The sequence below is a fragment of the Anopheles merus genome, chromosome 2R (genome assembly GCF_017562075.2).
Source record: "Anopheles merus strain MAF chromosome 2R, AmerM5.1, whole genome shotgun sequence".
Taxonomy (NCBI): Eukaryota; Metazoa; Arthropoda; class Insecta; order Diptera; family Culicidae; genus Anopheles; species Anopheles merus.
Genome location: NC_054082.1, coordinates 42,464,583 through 42,479,125, shown reverse-complemented (window position 1 = coordinate 42,479,125; position 14,543 = coordinate 42,464,583). Strand labels below are relative to the sequence as shown.

Here is a 14,543-nt window from a genome sequence, read left to right as displayed (position 1 = left end):
CATCAGCTCAATGTCCTGCTTTAACCCTTGCCGATGTGTCCTGGCGGTTGCTGCCGTGGGGCTACGGGCAATCCCACCACAGCCTGCGTTCGACCCAGTTTGAGCGAGTAAAAAATAAAAAGAAGCCTCCAACACTGCAGAATCCGTCCAAGCAGCAGGAAATAGCGAACATCCGCGACAACTCCGGCGCTGGCACCGCCACACCACGCTGACACCCAAACGCGCGCCTTCTTGTGGTAACGGCTTTTCCACAAACGAGCAGGAGAGCCCACTTTCTATTAGCTACCCTTCCACGTCCGTACAACTCGCTACGTCCTGGATTCGATTCGACGAACCCTTCGCAGATGAGCAAAACGGTAACATTTAGAGCAAACCAGGCCGGCAGCATCGCGCAGCAAAGTTCACTGGGCAGAGTGAAGGTCGGAGCCGGAGTATGCTGGCCGCACCAAAGAGGAGATGTTCCGGCCATGGGGATATCCAGTGGAAACATCACTATTGCAGCTATTTTTAGCCGGCAAAACGACGCTATGACGTCAACGAACTGTTGACGGGAAGGAAAACTGTTTGCGTGTGAGTGTTGTGGAAATGTGGAAAACTTAACATAGTATCACACTGCGCGTCTATGTTAAATGGGGAGCACACGACTTGGTGGGAAATGGCAAAAATCGTGAAAGCAATGGAGCAATCGAACAAATCAAATCAGTTCAGTTAGCACAATGCAAGCAAATGTTATGCTCGGCTTTTCATCTTAACATGTTTGTGATACGACACAACACGCGAAATGTTTTGCTGGTGGAGTTTTACGAATATTTCCAACAAATCAAAAGGGTTGATCTGCCACATCAGAGAAGCCTATAATTACATTCGCTCATTTGGCCTTTCATTGTTGAATCGTACATGATGGTCCGAAGCAGGCTTTGAGGATGTGCTATTTCATATCAGCTCTATAGTATCCTTCCCCAATCAGGACACATACTTTTTGTATCTAAAGAATATTTTAAATCACCTTTAATTCATCTGATCATTAATAGGACACTATTTTGCCGTTGTCCTTCCACTGCTAATGACAGTAACAGTTTCACGAATAATTTATTCTATTGTGACACATGTCACGACACACTAACACACGCATTCCTGGAGCCATTCAGTATCGATTTTTCTTACATTCTGGCAAAAGCATGCTAGAGCGTGAGAACGCCACGAGACAGTGTCAACTTGAGAAGACGGATTGCGCTTACTACCAACCTAGGCGCAGCATGGCACGGTTTCCTACCATTAGAAACCGACAAAGGCTCGACACTATGCGCTGCGCTCTACGCCGTACGCAGCCACATAAGACAAGAAAAAAAAAAAAAGATACCAAAAAAACATCCGATGCCGATGCGAAAGAACGAAACTAATGCACAGGACGGATGACGCGGACCCCAGTTACGGGACATCCTGGCGCCAGGCGGATGAGTTTTATGATGGGGAAGTAAAGTTTACTCGGGCGTTCATGCGACGAACCGAGGCGGCGGCACAACATCATCACCACACCACAACAACACGGGACCGCATATCCGTTTACTTAAAGTTCTGCTCTGTATGGAGACGGTTAAAAAAGGAACTGCGATCCTTCTAGTTCCACCGCTTGAATAATGGGTAAGCGGCAAATGGTCGATGGATGGAAAAGAATAGTCATATTGAAGAAAGTAATGTGTCGATATTTTTAAACTAAACACCACATACACACAGACACGTGGTTGGACTATTACAGGTGCATAAAGGTGTGTTGTTGCAGAGATGAAGTGAAGTATTTATCACCTGTGCAGCAAATAAAGCCCCAGGACTGGTAAACCCTGCACAATTTAATTAACAAAAGTGCTACCTGATGAGGATCGATTCTTGGCTGCACCTAGTTTGATAGCTGTCAATCAACAAAATAAATAAGATATCACTAAAAGCCAAAGCACCAACGACAACACTGGGCGCGAAGGAAAGCTTTTGCCCAAAACTGATTTTTCCACCAAAACCAAATTCATTCACATTAACGAACCGACCATAGTTTACCGGCATATTCTACAAGCATATTGTGGCATCTTTATCACAAAAATGTACCCATCTTGTTTGGTATCTTTGAGCTGAGTATACCCTGAAATAAAAATATATTATTTAACTAGTTTGTGAAAGTGGAAATTCACACTCACTGATGCATACACACAACAGTGAAATGCGTCCCCATCAACTGGGGGTCGTTGTTAAGAGTATCATTTTACACCCATGCCATGGACATTCGTTGCCTCCACTGTGTCACCCGTGGCCCTTGCGATTGAGGTTGAAAATCGATTTTCCACACCCATCAAGCTCTCTCGCCGGCGACACGCTCTCGAGCGCTAGTAGTAACGCAATATCTTCGACAAACTATGGCAGTTTGGTTAATGGGAAGATAGGAACATTTAACAAACGACTGGCAAGAAAAGCCCTCCAAGTGTTTCAAGCGTACGTATGCGGAGGGGATGGCTTTTGTTTTTAGTTCACAGTTCGAACACAGAATCATGCGAAGGACCTCAATACAGTAGATGATAGTTTAGCCGTTAACATCGTATCCAGTTTCCTACTCGAATGAAGGATTTGACTCGTTCTTGTGAACCTTGGGCTAGCTAACATGAAAGATTCGTGGTACTCGGAGATTTTTTGTGTTCTTTCTAAGCACTTGCTTACTCCTGAATAGTGCAGGCCCATAATGAATTAAATAAACGAAATAATTACGTTACAGATATTTTTTTTTGCAGAAAATCATTAAAATTCAGTATTTTGTCCTGTTAAAATGCATAATTGTGTGCATTGAATCAACCTTAATTTTTTCTTAAGTACTACCAAGTGTAATTGTTCCATGGCAGAAAGCCTCAACAGGTTTCTGTTCAGTAGAAAAATGGAAACAAGTTCGGCTGTGTAGGAACCAACTTCTTCACCATTATAAGAACGAACGGAATCAATCAGTTACCTCAGGGGTTTCTCAATAACTTTTTTGAGTATTTTAGCAAGCATTGTTTCGTTGAACTGAATATTCTACAATAGGTACATGGTTAAGTGATTAAGACTATACGACCAGGACCGACAACATTTTTGAGACCAATAAAAAGAAGTTCTTTCATCTACATACGCGTATCAAGGTTAATCTGGCAAATTTGTAATGGATTTGCTGATACTGTTTATCTATAACTTCAACTCGTGCATCTTAATAACATGCCCATCGTAGGTTCAAGCTTCATATAGATCGTCCCCGCGTAACAAGAATTAACTATCCAGAAGAACCATAGTAGCATTATTAAATATAATAGAATTAGAAGAAGGATTCTAGGCGTCAAACTCAAAATTTTATAAATTAAATAAATTAAATAAGAAGGAGGATTCTTATTTTCCTTTCCTTTCCAAGCATGGTTACCACGGGCCATGAGTAAAAAATAAACGTTGTCAAAACCAAAGCTGGTTGTGCTATTTTATCGACCCAATGCATCTTCCATATCAGTCAAATAGAGACAATTCACATTGGGTTGTTAACAGTAGTTATACATATGTCGTCGGCGGCATAAATGATAACGAAAATGCCTATGATAAGAATGGTGCCAAACTCCAAAAAAAACAGCTCCCGAAAACGTACCTGATACGATGAGGGCCTCGTTCGGTCCAACGGTGTGAATGTTCCCCATCGAAGCAGCGTTCCTTCCGTATTGTGTTCTGTTACAAAAAGTGGATTATTTTTTTCACTACCCGCCGAAAGCGCACTTAGTGTACAGATTTCTCAATTCGTGACACTAGCGATGTGTCTTCACTGCTGTCGGTGCTGGGGCTTGAGTAAATTACCCAGGTGAACACGCACACCACCAAGAACGCACGTGTTAAACACAACTTAGTGCCATCGACGCGCACACGCACACAGACACATAGTACACTCTCACTAATTTTCACTGGCTCTCTTGCTCACTCACTGTTCACACAGCAGGACATTCACAAAGCCACCATTGGCCGCCGGGGAGACCTTCGATGCACTAACAGGGGGGGGGGAATACTAAAAAAAGAGCCACATCGCTATTAAAAGGGGAGAAAAACACACGCAGCAATCAAGGTGGATTGACGGAAAACTGCTTGCGAAGGAAAAATGGTACACTTAACGATGCCGCACACACACACACACACACTTAGCACACCGCTTGGGAATTTTCTAATTTTATGACACTACACGTGAACGGCAATGGTTTGACTCGATGATGGTTTGCTGGGATGGTTCAATTATCACCTTTCACACAGCAGGCTGACAAAGTGAGTTAACACCAATGGTTAAAAAATCGCAGCATAAAACGATCTCTGTAAACGTTTCGCGGTACCACATGCCCCAAAAACAAACATTTTTGTTTTAATACAATCCGCTTTCCATCCTATTCCACCCAGCCTAGCCATTGAAGTTTAAAATAGAACTTTCGAAAAAGATACCCCTTCTATACTTCCAACCCATGTATCCTGTGCACACGTTTTTTTCCGCAACTCAACCTACCAAAACGCTGGTGCACAAACACAAACACACGCGCGCGCTGGTCTTTTTCCGATTTGTGTGCCGATTTTTCCGACGAGCGAGTCTCGTACAAGGCACCGCGCGATGTGTCCTTCCTGTCTGTCGAAAATTTCACCGCAAAATTCACACTTCCTGTCTCCGAGATATTCCTCCCACAAACGCACACACACACACACACACAAACATAAAATAGCAATTGTCAATGCAAAATTTGGGATGACAATTTGTTATTTTTGCAGCACTCTCACGTTAAACGATACCTTCCTGCACTTTTACCTACCACCAAATCCTTAAAGAGATTAAATAAAAGGACCCCACTTATTTCCCTGTTCACTCAATTGCACCGAACCGAACGCTCCTAGCGTTGACAATGCTACACGCTCTGCTACACTAACGCAGCCGCCAAGTTTTTCCGCAGTTTTTCCCGTGCGTGCTTTTCGCTCGTTTTATCTTCACCCCACACGGCACAAGCGGTACATGTATACACGCTTTTCTCGCGTGCGCTTGTGCTGTGGAAGGAGGCGCGCGGGAAAATTTCACCCATAAACACACACACGGACGCACGGACAGAAACAACAAATTGCCGGCGCGCAAACTCCCTATGTCCTCGCACACATCGATACGTAGCTGAGCGCGCACCCAACACGGTACGTCATCGGCTATTCGCTCCGTGCGAATACTTGTGTTGGTGCAATACAACGATACATTTCGAGGGATGAGTTACTGTGCACACACACTCACACACACAAACACACTCGGCGGTATGCGCACTGTTTGATATTAAAGCGGACGCCCTGCTCTTTTCGATGCGAAAAGTCCGTCAGCCCATCAGCTCCAAAAGTGGTTGCTAGATCAGCACCGATGTGACACGGAGTTCGCTTTTATGCACTATGCTTTGCATAAGTTGAAAAGTTTTGCACGCAAATCCTCACCCAAAACACAAACATAAACACACACGCGCCTATAGCCCGCCCAACAATCTAATCTCACCCAGATGACCTCATCAATTAGAATGACAAGCACGCACACTCACACATTGCAGTGAGGTTTGGGTTGTGAAATTCTTCAAATCATCATGCGTTGATAAATTCTGAACTTACAACAACAGAAACTTCACATTTATTAGGATATGGAGGATTTTAAGTAACTTACTTTTTATCAAAAAATCAACACGGCGCGTATAGCAACAATTCAATTCACAATGTTACATCTATCGGTCACGGACGATGGCGTTTTGATTTAGATTTTTATTTTTTTTTTATTTATTATATTTTATTTATTTTAGAAGATATAAAACTAATATGATTCTATAATACCTAACTAAAATGAAAACAAGATTTTTATTTAAATTAGCAAATGCCGCCTTTTGCAAGCCGGTTCTACAGTGTGCGCGTTTGACAGCTTGATTCCGATCCGATCCGTTCCAACTGTCGTTGTGTAGCCGCGACCTCATCGCTTCATCGCAAAAGAGGAACCTACACGGCTTGGGAAAGCCTCCAGAACAAGCAAAGAACTATCTGCCGGATAACAGCGCGGCACTCGTGTGTTAGGTGTGCGTACTTATTTTACGATACTCGACACGGAAAGCGCTCTTAGTTTTCCACCCCCGGTCAGCACTTCTAGCCGGGATTCCGCACAACCGAACAGTGCCAATCAATAGAGTCCGCGTACGTCGAGACGCGCACCGTCTGGCTTGGACGAATGCATAACCGCTTGCACCTCAGCCGCTGTCTGCCTCTGTGTCTTTACCGTTTCACCCTGTGCGTGCGAGTGTGCGTGTCGTGTCCTGCTCCTTTCCCAATATAACATCCCGACTGCCGCGTGAGTGGATTGCTAAATGCGCTCGAATCAGACAGCACGGTCGCCGCACGCTACCTCCAGGGCCTTACAAATACTCCGATAGGTCGTGCCTAACAAATTTGCAGTGAAGCGCCAGCAAGCGGCCTGTCCGAAGCAGCCGAACGCACGACACACGGCAGGTAAGGAACGCGACCATGCAGTGCTGCCCTTTCGCCCGCTAATCCAGCCTGCTTCCCCCCCACACATCAACCCATTTCGGGCGCATTACTAATCTCGAAGGTCATTGTTTTCAGATTGTTGCGGGTCTTTTGTTTTATCGAGCCAGTGGCAACAAGCGGGAAAGCGAAGAAAAAGAGGAAGAAGTAAGAAGCATCACACGGGCTTCATCTGTCATTCCTCTTTGCCCGATCTCACCAATACAAACCACGCACACAGCTTCACAGACCGTGACACATCGAGCGCGCGCTTACACATCGGGCCTGTTGGGTCGGGAGGAAGAAAGGAAGAAGAAAGCAGCGGAAGCAACAGAAACGCGGCATCCTCTCTCGCTTGTTATTGTTGCTGCCTGACGGACCCCGTTCAGTTATTCGGTGCGTCCCGCCTTTCGCCTCCACATTTACCTACACTCCCCCACTCCTCCCCGTTGTACGATGCCAGACTACAGCGACCTGGACCGACAGATCGAGCAGCTGAAGCGATGCGAAATCATCAAGGAGCACGAGGTGAAGGCCCTGTGCGCGAAGGCGCGCGAAATTCTGGTCGAGGAGGGCAACGTGCAGCGGGTCGACTCGCCGGTAACGGTGTGCGGTGACATTCACGGCCAGTTCTACGACCTTAAGGAGCTGTTCAAGGTCGGGGGCGACGTGCCGGAGACGAACTACCTCTTCATGGGCGACTTTGTCGACCGGGGATACTACAGTGTGGAAACATTCCTGCTACTGCTCGCGCTGAAGGTTCGCTACCCGGACCGGATCACGCTGATCCGCGGCAACCACGAATCGCGCCAGATCACACAGGTGTACGGGTTCTACGACGAGTGCATACGCAAGTACGGCTCGGTTACGGTGTGGCGCTACTGCACCGAAATCTTCGACTACCTTTCCCTGTCCGCCATCATCGATGGGAAAATTTTCTGCGTCCACGGCGGGCTGTCCCCCTCGATACAGTATTTAGATCAGATCCGCTCGATCGACCGCAAGCAGGAGGTGCCCCACGACGGTCCGATGTGCGATCTGCTGTGGAGCGACCCGGAAGACACACACGGCTGGGGCGTATCGCCCCGGGGGGCCGGCTATCTGTTCGGCTCCGACGTCGTGTCACAGTTTAATGCCGCCAACGATATCGACATGATATGCCGGGCGCATCAGCTCGTGATGGAGGGTTACAAGTGGCACTTTAACGAAACCGTACTCACCGTCTGGTCGGCGCCCAACTATTGCTATCGGTACGCATTATAGCAGCAGTTTACATTATGTATTGGCTTCTAACCTACGCTTTATCTTTCTTCCATCCTGCAGGTGTGGTAATGTGGCCGCAATATTAGAACTGAACGAAAACCTTCAGCGCGACTTTACCATCTTCGAAGCAGCACCACAGGAAAGCCGCGGAATACCGTCGAAAAAACCTCAGGCAGACTACTTCCTTTAAGTTATCTTTCATTGTGGTGTCCCTCCTCCTTTCCCTTCCTTCCTTCCTTTTTTTATTGTACACCCTTCCATATGTGTGCGAGTATGTGTCCCCGTTTGATCGGCCACATTATCTCTAAAGGCGCTGCTGAAGTGATCGATAGCGACGAGAAGAAAATGTTCGCCATTAGTTTAATACATTGTAACCTTGACACATTAAAACACAACCCTTTTGGATGATTTCATCCGTTATTTTACGCGATCACTTTTGACCTCGGACCAGCCCCTGTGTCCCGCCACGGGTGCTTGATGTTCTTCGTTCTATCCTGCTGCCTTTCGCATCCGATGTGGACACATGACACAACAAGTTCTACGTACCTAATTTTTGTACTTCTGATGTTTGAAGGTGGTGTGAAGTGTTTTCACAGTTTCTCTCCCAGGAAAGCAATAGAGTTTTGAGTTTTGTCCCAACACAATGGTCACGACGATCACGACGATGAGTGAATGGCAGGAGTGTTGCGGTGTGCGAGAAGAAAGTAATGCCCGCATTTGTAAACAGTAAAAATAAAACATTAAAAGTATGACAAGACGAATACGGCAGTTTAGTCTTTTCATTGATTTTCCCGCAAAGTGGCCACTGTAGACGATTATCCGGCAGCGGTTGGTGTAAACCAGGATAGAAACCCATAAGTACTTGTTGACTACCAACATGTTAATTACAAAAAGCCAAACAAACCGCGCTCGTTGCACGATTGCGTTTAAATAAGATACTTTAGATAATAAGTATTGTAAACCGCAATACAACAGGCATGCAAGGTTTAAATCGAGCGTACTTCGGGTGAAAATACAAAGAGTAATAGGAAAACAGTATGTGTCGAGTGTTTAAAACAATTTATTAAAATAATATGAGGTAACAAACGGGTTTAGGTACAACTTTTAAATTACGGCTGCAGCTAGACCAAGACTCTTCCTTATGTACAACAGTTTTCTATTTTTCTCGCGTCAAGTCCGCCAAACAACTCTTCTTTTCAACCTTATCTGGCAGGCTTGAACAGGTTTGCCATTACTTCGCCGCAACGGGCCGAAATTTTAAGATCTGCTTTCGGGTCACCGCGCGTTGCACCTATGTTCACGATAGCAACTGGCAGCCCGAGTTCCTTCGCCTGCAGTATTATCCGATAGCCCGAGAAGACGGTCAAGCTAGAGCCGAGCACGAGCACACCGTCCGACTCGATGATCATTCGTACCACTTTCTCGATCCGCGGCATCGGTACGTTATCACCGAAGAACACAATTTCCGGCTTCAGATTTCCGCCACATTGCGGACAGGGTGGTATTTTGAACCCCTGCACGTACTCCATCGAAAGCTCCACGTCACCGTCCGGCCGCATCGAGGTCGAGTTATCCTCCATGGCCGGATTTAGCTGGTCCAGAATGTGCTGGAACTCGTGCCGATCGATACGATAGTTGCAGCCCTTGCCCCGCTCGTCCTGGCTTCCGATGCAGATCACATCGAATCCGCTGCCGTGCAGTTCGATCACCTGCTTCGAACCGGCCTTCCCGTGCAGCCGGTCCACATTTTGCGTCACTATTCCGCTTATCCGTGCCTCGCGCTCCAGGCGCGCGAGGGTGTAGTGCGTAACGTTAGGTGCAATCGAGGAAAACCTTGGCCAACCGACATAGTTCCGGGCCCAGTAGCGTTTCCGGGTGGCTTCCGATTTGACGAAATCGCCATGCTGTATTGGTTTGTGGTTGGAGCGGGCATACAAACCTACGCCCTCCGATCGGTAGTCGGGAATGCCCGATTCGGTCGATATGCCAGCACCGGTCAGGACGAGAATGTGCGGTTTGTCTTCCAGGAACTTTTCCAACCGGCGACAATCGCTCTCGTGTGCCGGTTCGTGGGCTGGCACAAACATTGAGCTCGAATTGAATCTTTTCCCATTGATCTGCGGCACTCGAACTCCGGCCAAAAATCTCATAGTACGGCTATTTATGAGTTCTTGTATTAAAATCACTGTTACGTTAGCTACTATCGAACGTGCGCTAGGTGTGTTATTGTTTTGATGTTGTTTTTCTTCTCTGCGTTGTCAAACCAATTTCACTTCACTGCCCCGCACGACAAAAAACGGTTGTCGGGTGCTCGCCAACGCTCCAAATCGGTGCGATTTTCCCTCGCTGGCGAATGTTTTTGTAAGTCGTTGTGACGGATTTTGAAGGTGCAAGATGGCCGCCAAAAAGCTCGCGCTAGTATGCGACTGTGTTGGTGGACAAAATTAAGTGGCCAAAAAAATTAATACACTACACCTTCCCTCCCTCTCATTGTCCCCCAGGGCACCTTCATTTCATGTGTGTGCTCCGTCGTCTCACTTGCTCATACATGTTCCGCTGTCGCATAAGCTGATGCGGTGGTGGCCTTTTATGTACAGTCTTCATTTGTGGGTGCTCTTGATGCTGAAAGAATCGAGGAAAGCCGACGTGGAACTTTTAACGGTGCTTTTATTAATGTATTTATTCCGTGCCGATTCTGACGAGGCCATTTACGTGCCGTGCACCTTCTTGGCGTGACAAGCGGGCGCTGTTCAATATGTGACGGTTATTGCATCCTCTTGGCTCTGCAAGATGATCCAGAGGATGCTTCGCTCGCATGAAATCCAAAACGTGATGTTGCTTCCAGACACATGCGTTGTCAAGAAGATGCTTGAGAGCGACGTTGCTACCGCCTGTAAGTTCTATCGGGACGTGCGATTCGTAGTTAATAAGCTTGCGATAATGCCACATGGTACAGTGTAACACGACGTACAGATGGTTCTAATGATGGTTCGGCGTCGTTTGAGCAGGTGATATGCGGTTCGATCCGAACCCATCGGGTAAGAGCCATCCGTTTGCAACCCGGAGTAGCTCGTGCAAGTAGCTGCAGTAGGCACTAGAAAGCATAAGCAATTGCAACCCGTTGGTTAGAGTCTGGTCGAACCAAAGTAGGTTCAAAACCCGACCCTAACTCGCTACACTAATGGGGCAGAGTCGCTTATGCTTTCTTGCACTGTTCATGCGGATCGAGCCGAGCTCGTTGTACCCACGGAACGGAATCTTTTTTGATTGGCTCGCACCTGATTCCGGCTCGGGTTGGGAAATTAATCGTATGTCCCACAATTACTAGCTGAAAATTACTTAGAAATAGATGGGTTTACTGTGTAGCATTGACTCGTCAGCTGTCTGGCTCGTTGCCATACAGTGCGTTGCGAGCAGATGATCGAAGTAAGATAGTTATGATAGGGAAACATATGTTTGCAACAACAAGAAACATTATTTGGAGCGATTACAGTACTGCCTAACGCTATTCCGATGTAACAACTGATACAACTAACCATAAGGTATGCACAGTAGCGATAGGTAAGATGCACTTTTCCGGACGTGACTCCAGCTTTTTCGTGTGGGATGAGGGGAGGGGAGATGTCACGCAAGAATTCAGAACCGGACTCAGCCAGTATCGACCGGACTCGTCCAGAGCGAGCTAAGTCAAATCTGTTGTCGGAATGAGTTTTTCAGAAGCGAGTTTGTAGGGATTTCACGATTCCACTCCGGACTACTCAATCATTAATGTACAGCAAAGGAAGTGAGCCCAAACCCATCTTAATCCAGAAACTGCATAATGAAGACTGTAGCACCTGATCAAAAACTGATCCGGATCCTACCTAGGTCAGGAACTAACCCTGGTCCAAATTTAGACCAGAACATGTATCAAATTTGCTATTCTCTAGGAATTGATTCAGAATCCATTGCTGCCATTGCAAACAGCGATCAAATCGATTAAGACGTGATAATAATTTATTTTCAGAGTAAACACAACACATTGCAAAGCATTAGTATTTCAGCGATAGGCTCAAATAAAATTTATGTTATTGACTGTAGTAAAAATGACGTGGTAGCTCCTATATTTTTCCTATTACTTTTTACAATGATTTCTGAAAAAAAAAAAGATTATTTTGTGATTTTAAAATATAGGGGAGTATTGTTTTTATTGAAAACATCTACCAATTACACTTCATCCTCTTCCACTTCCGATTCTTGTTCTGGAGGGGGTGTAGGTTCCTTTCCTGGTACTACAAGAGGTGCTTCACGAAATGGATCCATCGTCACGTTCACTTTCCGGTAGATTTTCTTCAAATATAAACACAGAACATGATCGCACCAGGTTCCAAACTCCAGATAATACTTCAAACTATTCCTATAGAGGTCTAATTTTAGCAGTCCAGCCTTCATCTGCGTTTGAGGAAGAAATGAGAAAGCGGAGAATAATGTTACATATTTATCATAAAAATCTTTAGATTCCTCGTTTCACTCACTTCACAGAACCGAACATCGTTCACCCGGCCAGGTGTGTGATGTACGGTGTAATAATGCTTGTTGAGATCTTTTGAGCTTTCAAACAAATGCTGCAAATAGAGCCATGATTGATATGAGATACAGAATATGCAAAGCTTTACCAGAAGCTACACATACATCACAACATTTGATTTCCACCTTCGGCAACCGGGGATGCCGGATATAGTCCGTTGACACGGTGGTGTACTTGTACAGTAGGTTCGTCAGCAGCTCTTCTATGCTCCACAGATTCATCATAAATTGCTTATCGCATAGATCCCACGTTTCGATGATGCTATCGTACCGCTCGAGAAAGTATTTTGTTTCAATGATAAAGTTGTATGTCTAAAAGTTTACGCAAAAGGTTTCACAATTATAGACGCAACAATCACTAGTCCAAAAAAAAAGACACAGAAATACTCACCAAACGCCATTGTGCTACATCTTCGGGCGTTTTAGCACACTTGCGGAACTTGATCGTGTCCTCTAGAATCATCCTGTCACTCGATCGCTTGCCGTCCTTCGACTGAAGGCGAGACCGAGCTTTCACTAGAAGTTGAGCATTACTTCCTACATTTCTTACACCTCTCCTTCCCTCCCTACTCGTTCGCTTTCAAATTCGGAAAAATCCCAAAATAGAATCATATACTATTTACATGGTAAATAGACCTTTCTTACCAACCGAACTCGTGCAAGCACGCGGGCTCGTGTGCCTATCGTGTGCACGCGTGATCGCAACAGAAACACTGCGCATCAATCAGTTTTAAATCGTTTTATTTATTCGCAATATGTAAACATGTCGTCTAACATGTACAGCATACACCATTCTTACCGTTACCCCTGTTTGGTGGATTGTGTTGATCGCTAAGTAATAACATTGACTTATCAATTAATTAAATTACACATTTAAACACACATTTTCTTAAAGGCTACACAAATGTCGGTGCACTCCTCGGTTGCTCACTGGCGTACGATATCCTTCCTACAGATTGAACGTGTCCAGCGTGATGATGATCTTTTTCAGGATCTTCTTCAGATATAAACACAGATAGCGATCGGCGATCGTACCGTACTGTACGTACTCGTTGACCCTCCGGTTGAAAAATGCCAGTTTAAGCAGGGCAGATTTCAGCTAAGTAAAATATTGAAATAGAAGATGATTGTTTCAATTTGATAATGCTTCTAGTTGCTTTACGCCAAACTGTCCTTACCTCGCAGTTATCCGTTTCTTCAAAATGCGACTTCTTATGCCGGCAAGAGTGATGATGCAGCCGCAGATCTTTCACGGTTTGAAATTCAAGCTGCAAAAGAAGAACAAACACGTTATCGAAACCAATTGACCATTTTACATTCGCTCGTGGTGCCTCACAGGCGGATGGTTAAAATTAAATCGGAAATCGATCACTGCGCGGTGGTATGCATGGTAAGCTGACATTGTGCCTAGATCGGCAAACTTGTTATTGGCTACCACCATCGCCATTGATAGCTCGTCATTGAAGCCATTGCTATTTTTAGCACTTTTCTTTCTCGTCTCACCTCATCCACCCACCGAGCGATCGTTTATCATTATCAAGTTCATGTCAAATGCACACTCTTCAGGCGTTTGCTCCCCGTCACATCATCCCCTCTCGCAAATACTTACCTCACAGCATTTCAGATTGAAGAATGGTTTGCTCTTCCGGTCACCGACACCCTCGAGGGAAAGGGTAGTAAACCTGGACAGCAGCTGTGTCACGTTCTCGTGGATTTCAATCAGATAGTGCAGAAAGAAGTTACCCGACAGGTCCCAGTGGCTAATGATGGAATCAAACTCGTCCAGGAAGTACTTCGTTTCCGATACAAACTTTTCCACCTATATTTTAAACAATAAAACCGCTTCGTAGGAGTAAGTTTCCATCTTTCTCGTTGTTTTTTTCCCTGTCGAACGGGCTACTTACATCTCGGGTTTTCACAATCTGATCCATATTTATTTATTGTTAGACGGTTCGCTAGCGTAGCACCTATCAAAAAGGGGGCTTATGCACGATACTCTTTGCGTTAAACGCTTGTGTTTCAGAAATGAAACAAACTCAACTCCCTGATACTGTGCAAACACGCAATTCGAACCAATTTTGCTTCTCTGCGCCACCAACTGCTGCTATGCAGTACTCAAACGGAAGCTGGTGCTGTACTGATCTACAACGCGTAAAATGGTTTACCAAGAA

The 14,543-nt window shown here is 45.5% G+C and overlaps 5 protein-coding genes across 14 annotated transcripts in view; 1 reads left to right on the top strand and 4 right to left on the bottom strand.

Moving 5' to 3' along the window:
• LOC121588642 (flotillin-2) overlaps positions 1-5,788 on the bottom strand; it is a 156,287-nt gene extending 150,499 nt beyond the window's left edge. The window contains exons 1-3 of one of the 9 annotated variants that reach the window (XM_041906794.1): positions 4,830-5,066; positions 4,277-4,291; positions 3,641-4,048 (exon numbers count right to left, since the gene is read on the bottom strand). In XM_041906794.1, coding sequence (XP_041762728.1) covers positions 3,641-3,689 — 49 coding nt within the window. In that variant the 5' untranslated portion in view covers positions 3,690-4,048; positions 4,277-4,291; positions 4,830-5,066. Of the gene's footprint in view, positions 1-3,640; positions 4,049-4,276; positions 4,345-4,809; positions 5,067-5,290; positions 5,400-5,481; positions 5,568-5,701 lie in introns of those variants that run through there. The other 8 variants (XM_041906798.1, XM_041906799.1, XM_041906797.1 and 5 more) reach the window with 8 other exon arrangements.
• A 146-nt stretch (positions 5,789-5,934) lies between these two features.
• Positions 5,935-8,788, top strand: LOC121588977 (serine/threonine-protein phosphatase 4 catalytic subunit). The gene is made up of 3 exons (XM_041907475.1): positions 5,935-6,528; positions 6,643-7,793; positions 7,867-8,788. Exons 2-3 carry the CDS (start codon positions 7,000-7,002, stop codon positions 7,994-7,996), a joined length of 924 nt encoding a protein of 307 aa, XP_041763409.1. The 5' UTR covers positions 5,935-6,528; positions 6,643-6,999; the 3' UTR covers positions 7,997-8,788.
• Positions 8,789-8,848: 60 nt separating this feature from the next.
• On the bottom strand, positions 8,849-10,657 carry LOC121588976 (NAD-dependent protein deacylase Sirt4). The gene has a single exon (XM_041907474.1). The coding sequence runs from the start codon at positions 9,954-9,956 to the stop codon at positions 9,009-9,011; it is 948 nt and encodes a 315-aa protein (XP_041763408.1). The 5' UTR covers positions 9,957-10,657; the 3' UTR covers positions 8,849-9,008.
• A 1,129-nt stretch (positions 10,658-11,786) lies between these two features.
• LOC121590497 lies at positions 11,787-12,880 on the bottom strand. 2 transcript variants are annotated; one of them, XM_041910238.1, is made up of 5 exons: positions 12,764-12,880; positions 12,478-12,684; positions 12,321-12,410; positions 12,010-12,237; positions 11,787-11,939 (listed from the first exon to the last, which is right to left on the bottom strand). In XM_041910238.1, exons 1-4 carry the CDS (start codon positions 12,833-12,835, stop codon positions 12,013-12,015), a joined length of 594 nt encoding a protein of 197 aa, XP_041766172.1. In that variant the 5' UTR covers positions 12,836-12,880; the 3' UTR covers positions 11,787-11,939; positions 12,010-12,012. The 2 variants fall into 2 exon arrangements, with proteins under 2 accessions (XP_041766172.1, XP_041766173.1); XM_041910239.1 differs by lacking the exon at positions 11,787-11,939 and having other exon boundaries at positions 11,959-12,237.
• A 219-nt stretch (positions 12,881-13,099) lies between these two features.
• LOC121590500 lies at positions 13,100-14,532 on the bottom strand. The gene is made up of 4 exons (XM_041910242.1): positions 14,277-14,532; positions 13,982-14,191; positions 13,551-13,640; positions 13,100-13,471 (listed from the first exon to the last, which is right to left on the bottom strand). Exons 1-4 carry the CDS (start codon positions 14,301-14,303, stop codon positions 13,322-13,324), a joined length of 477 nt encoding a protein of 158 aa, XP_041766176.1. The 5' UTR covers positions 14,304-14,532; the 3' UTR covers positions 13,100-13,321.
• Between the last annotated feature and the right edge of the window lie 11 nt (positions 14,533-14,543).

Excerpts from the sequence above, each read along its gene's own strand:
- LOC121590497 (XM_041910238.1), bottom strand. The coding sequence starts at position 12,835 with ATGATTCTAGAGGACACGATCAAGTTCCGCAAGTGTGCTAAAACGCCC. Across the intron at positions 12,685-12,763 it reads ATGTAGCACAATGGCGTTTG|ACATACAACTTTATCATTGA; the intron begins GTGAGTATTTCT and ends GTAAACTTTTAG. Across the intron at positions 12,238-12,320 it reads ACGATGTTCGGTTCTGTGAA|ATGAAGGCTGGACTGCTAAA; the intron begins GTGAGTGAAACG and ends CCTCAAACGCAG.
- LOC121588976 (XM_041907474.1), bottom strand. The coding sequence starts at position 9,956 with ATGAGATTTTTGGCCGGAGTTCGAGTGCCGCAGATCAATGGGAAAAGA.
- LOC121588977 (XM_041907475.1), top strand. The coding sequence starts at position 7,000 with ATGCCAGACTACAGCGACCTGGACCGACAGATCGAGCAGCTGAAGCGA. Across the intron at positions 7,794-7,866 it reads GCGCCCAACTATTGCTATCG|GTGTGGTAATGTGGCCGCAA; the intron begins GTACGCATTATA and ends TCCATCCTGCAG.
- LOC121590500 (XM_041910242.1), bottom strand. The coding sequence starts at position 14,303 with ATGGATCAGATTGTGAAAACCCGAGAT. Across the intron at positions 14,192-14,276 it reads AGATTGTGAAAACCCGAGAT|GTGGAAAAGTTTGTATCGGA; the intron begins GTAAGTAGCCCG and ends TTTAAAATATAG. Across the intron at positions 13,472-13,550 it reads AAGAAACGGATAACTGCGAG|CTGAAATCTGCCCTGCTTAA; the intron begins GTAAGGACAGTT and ends TATTTTACTTAG.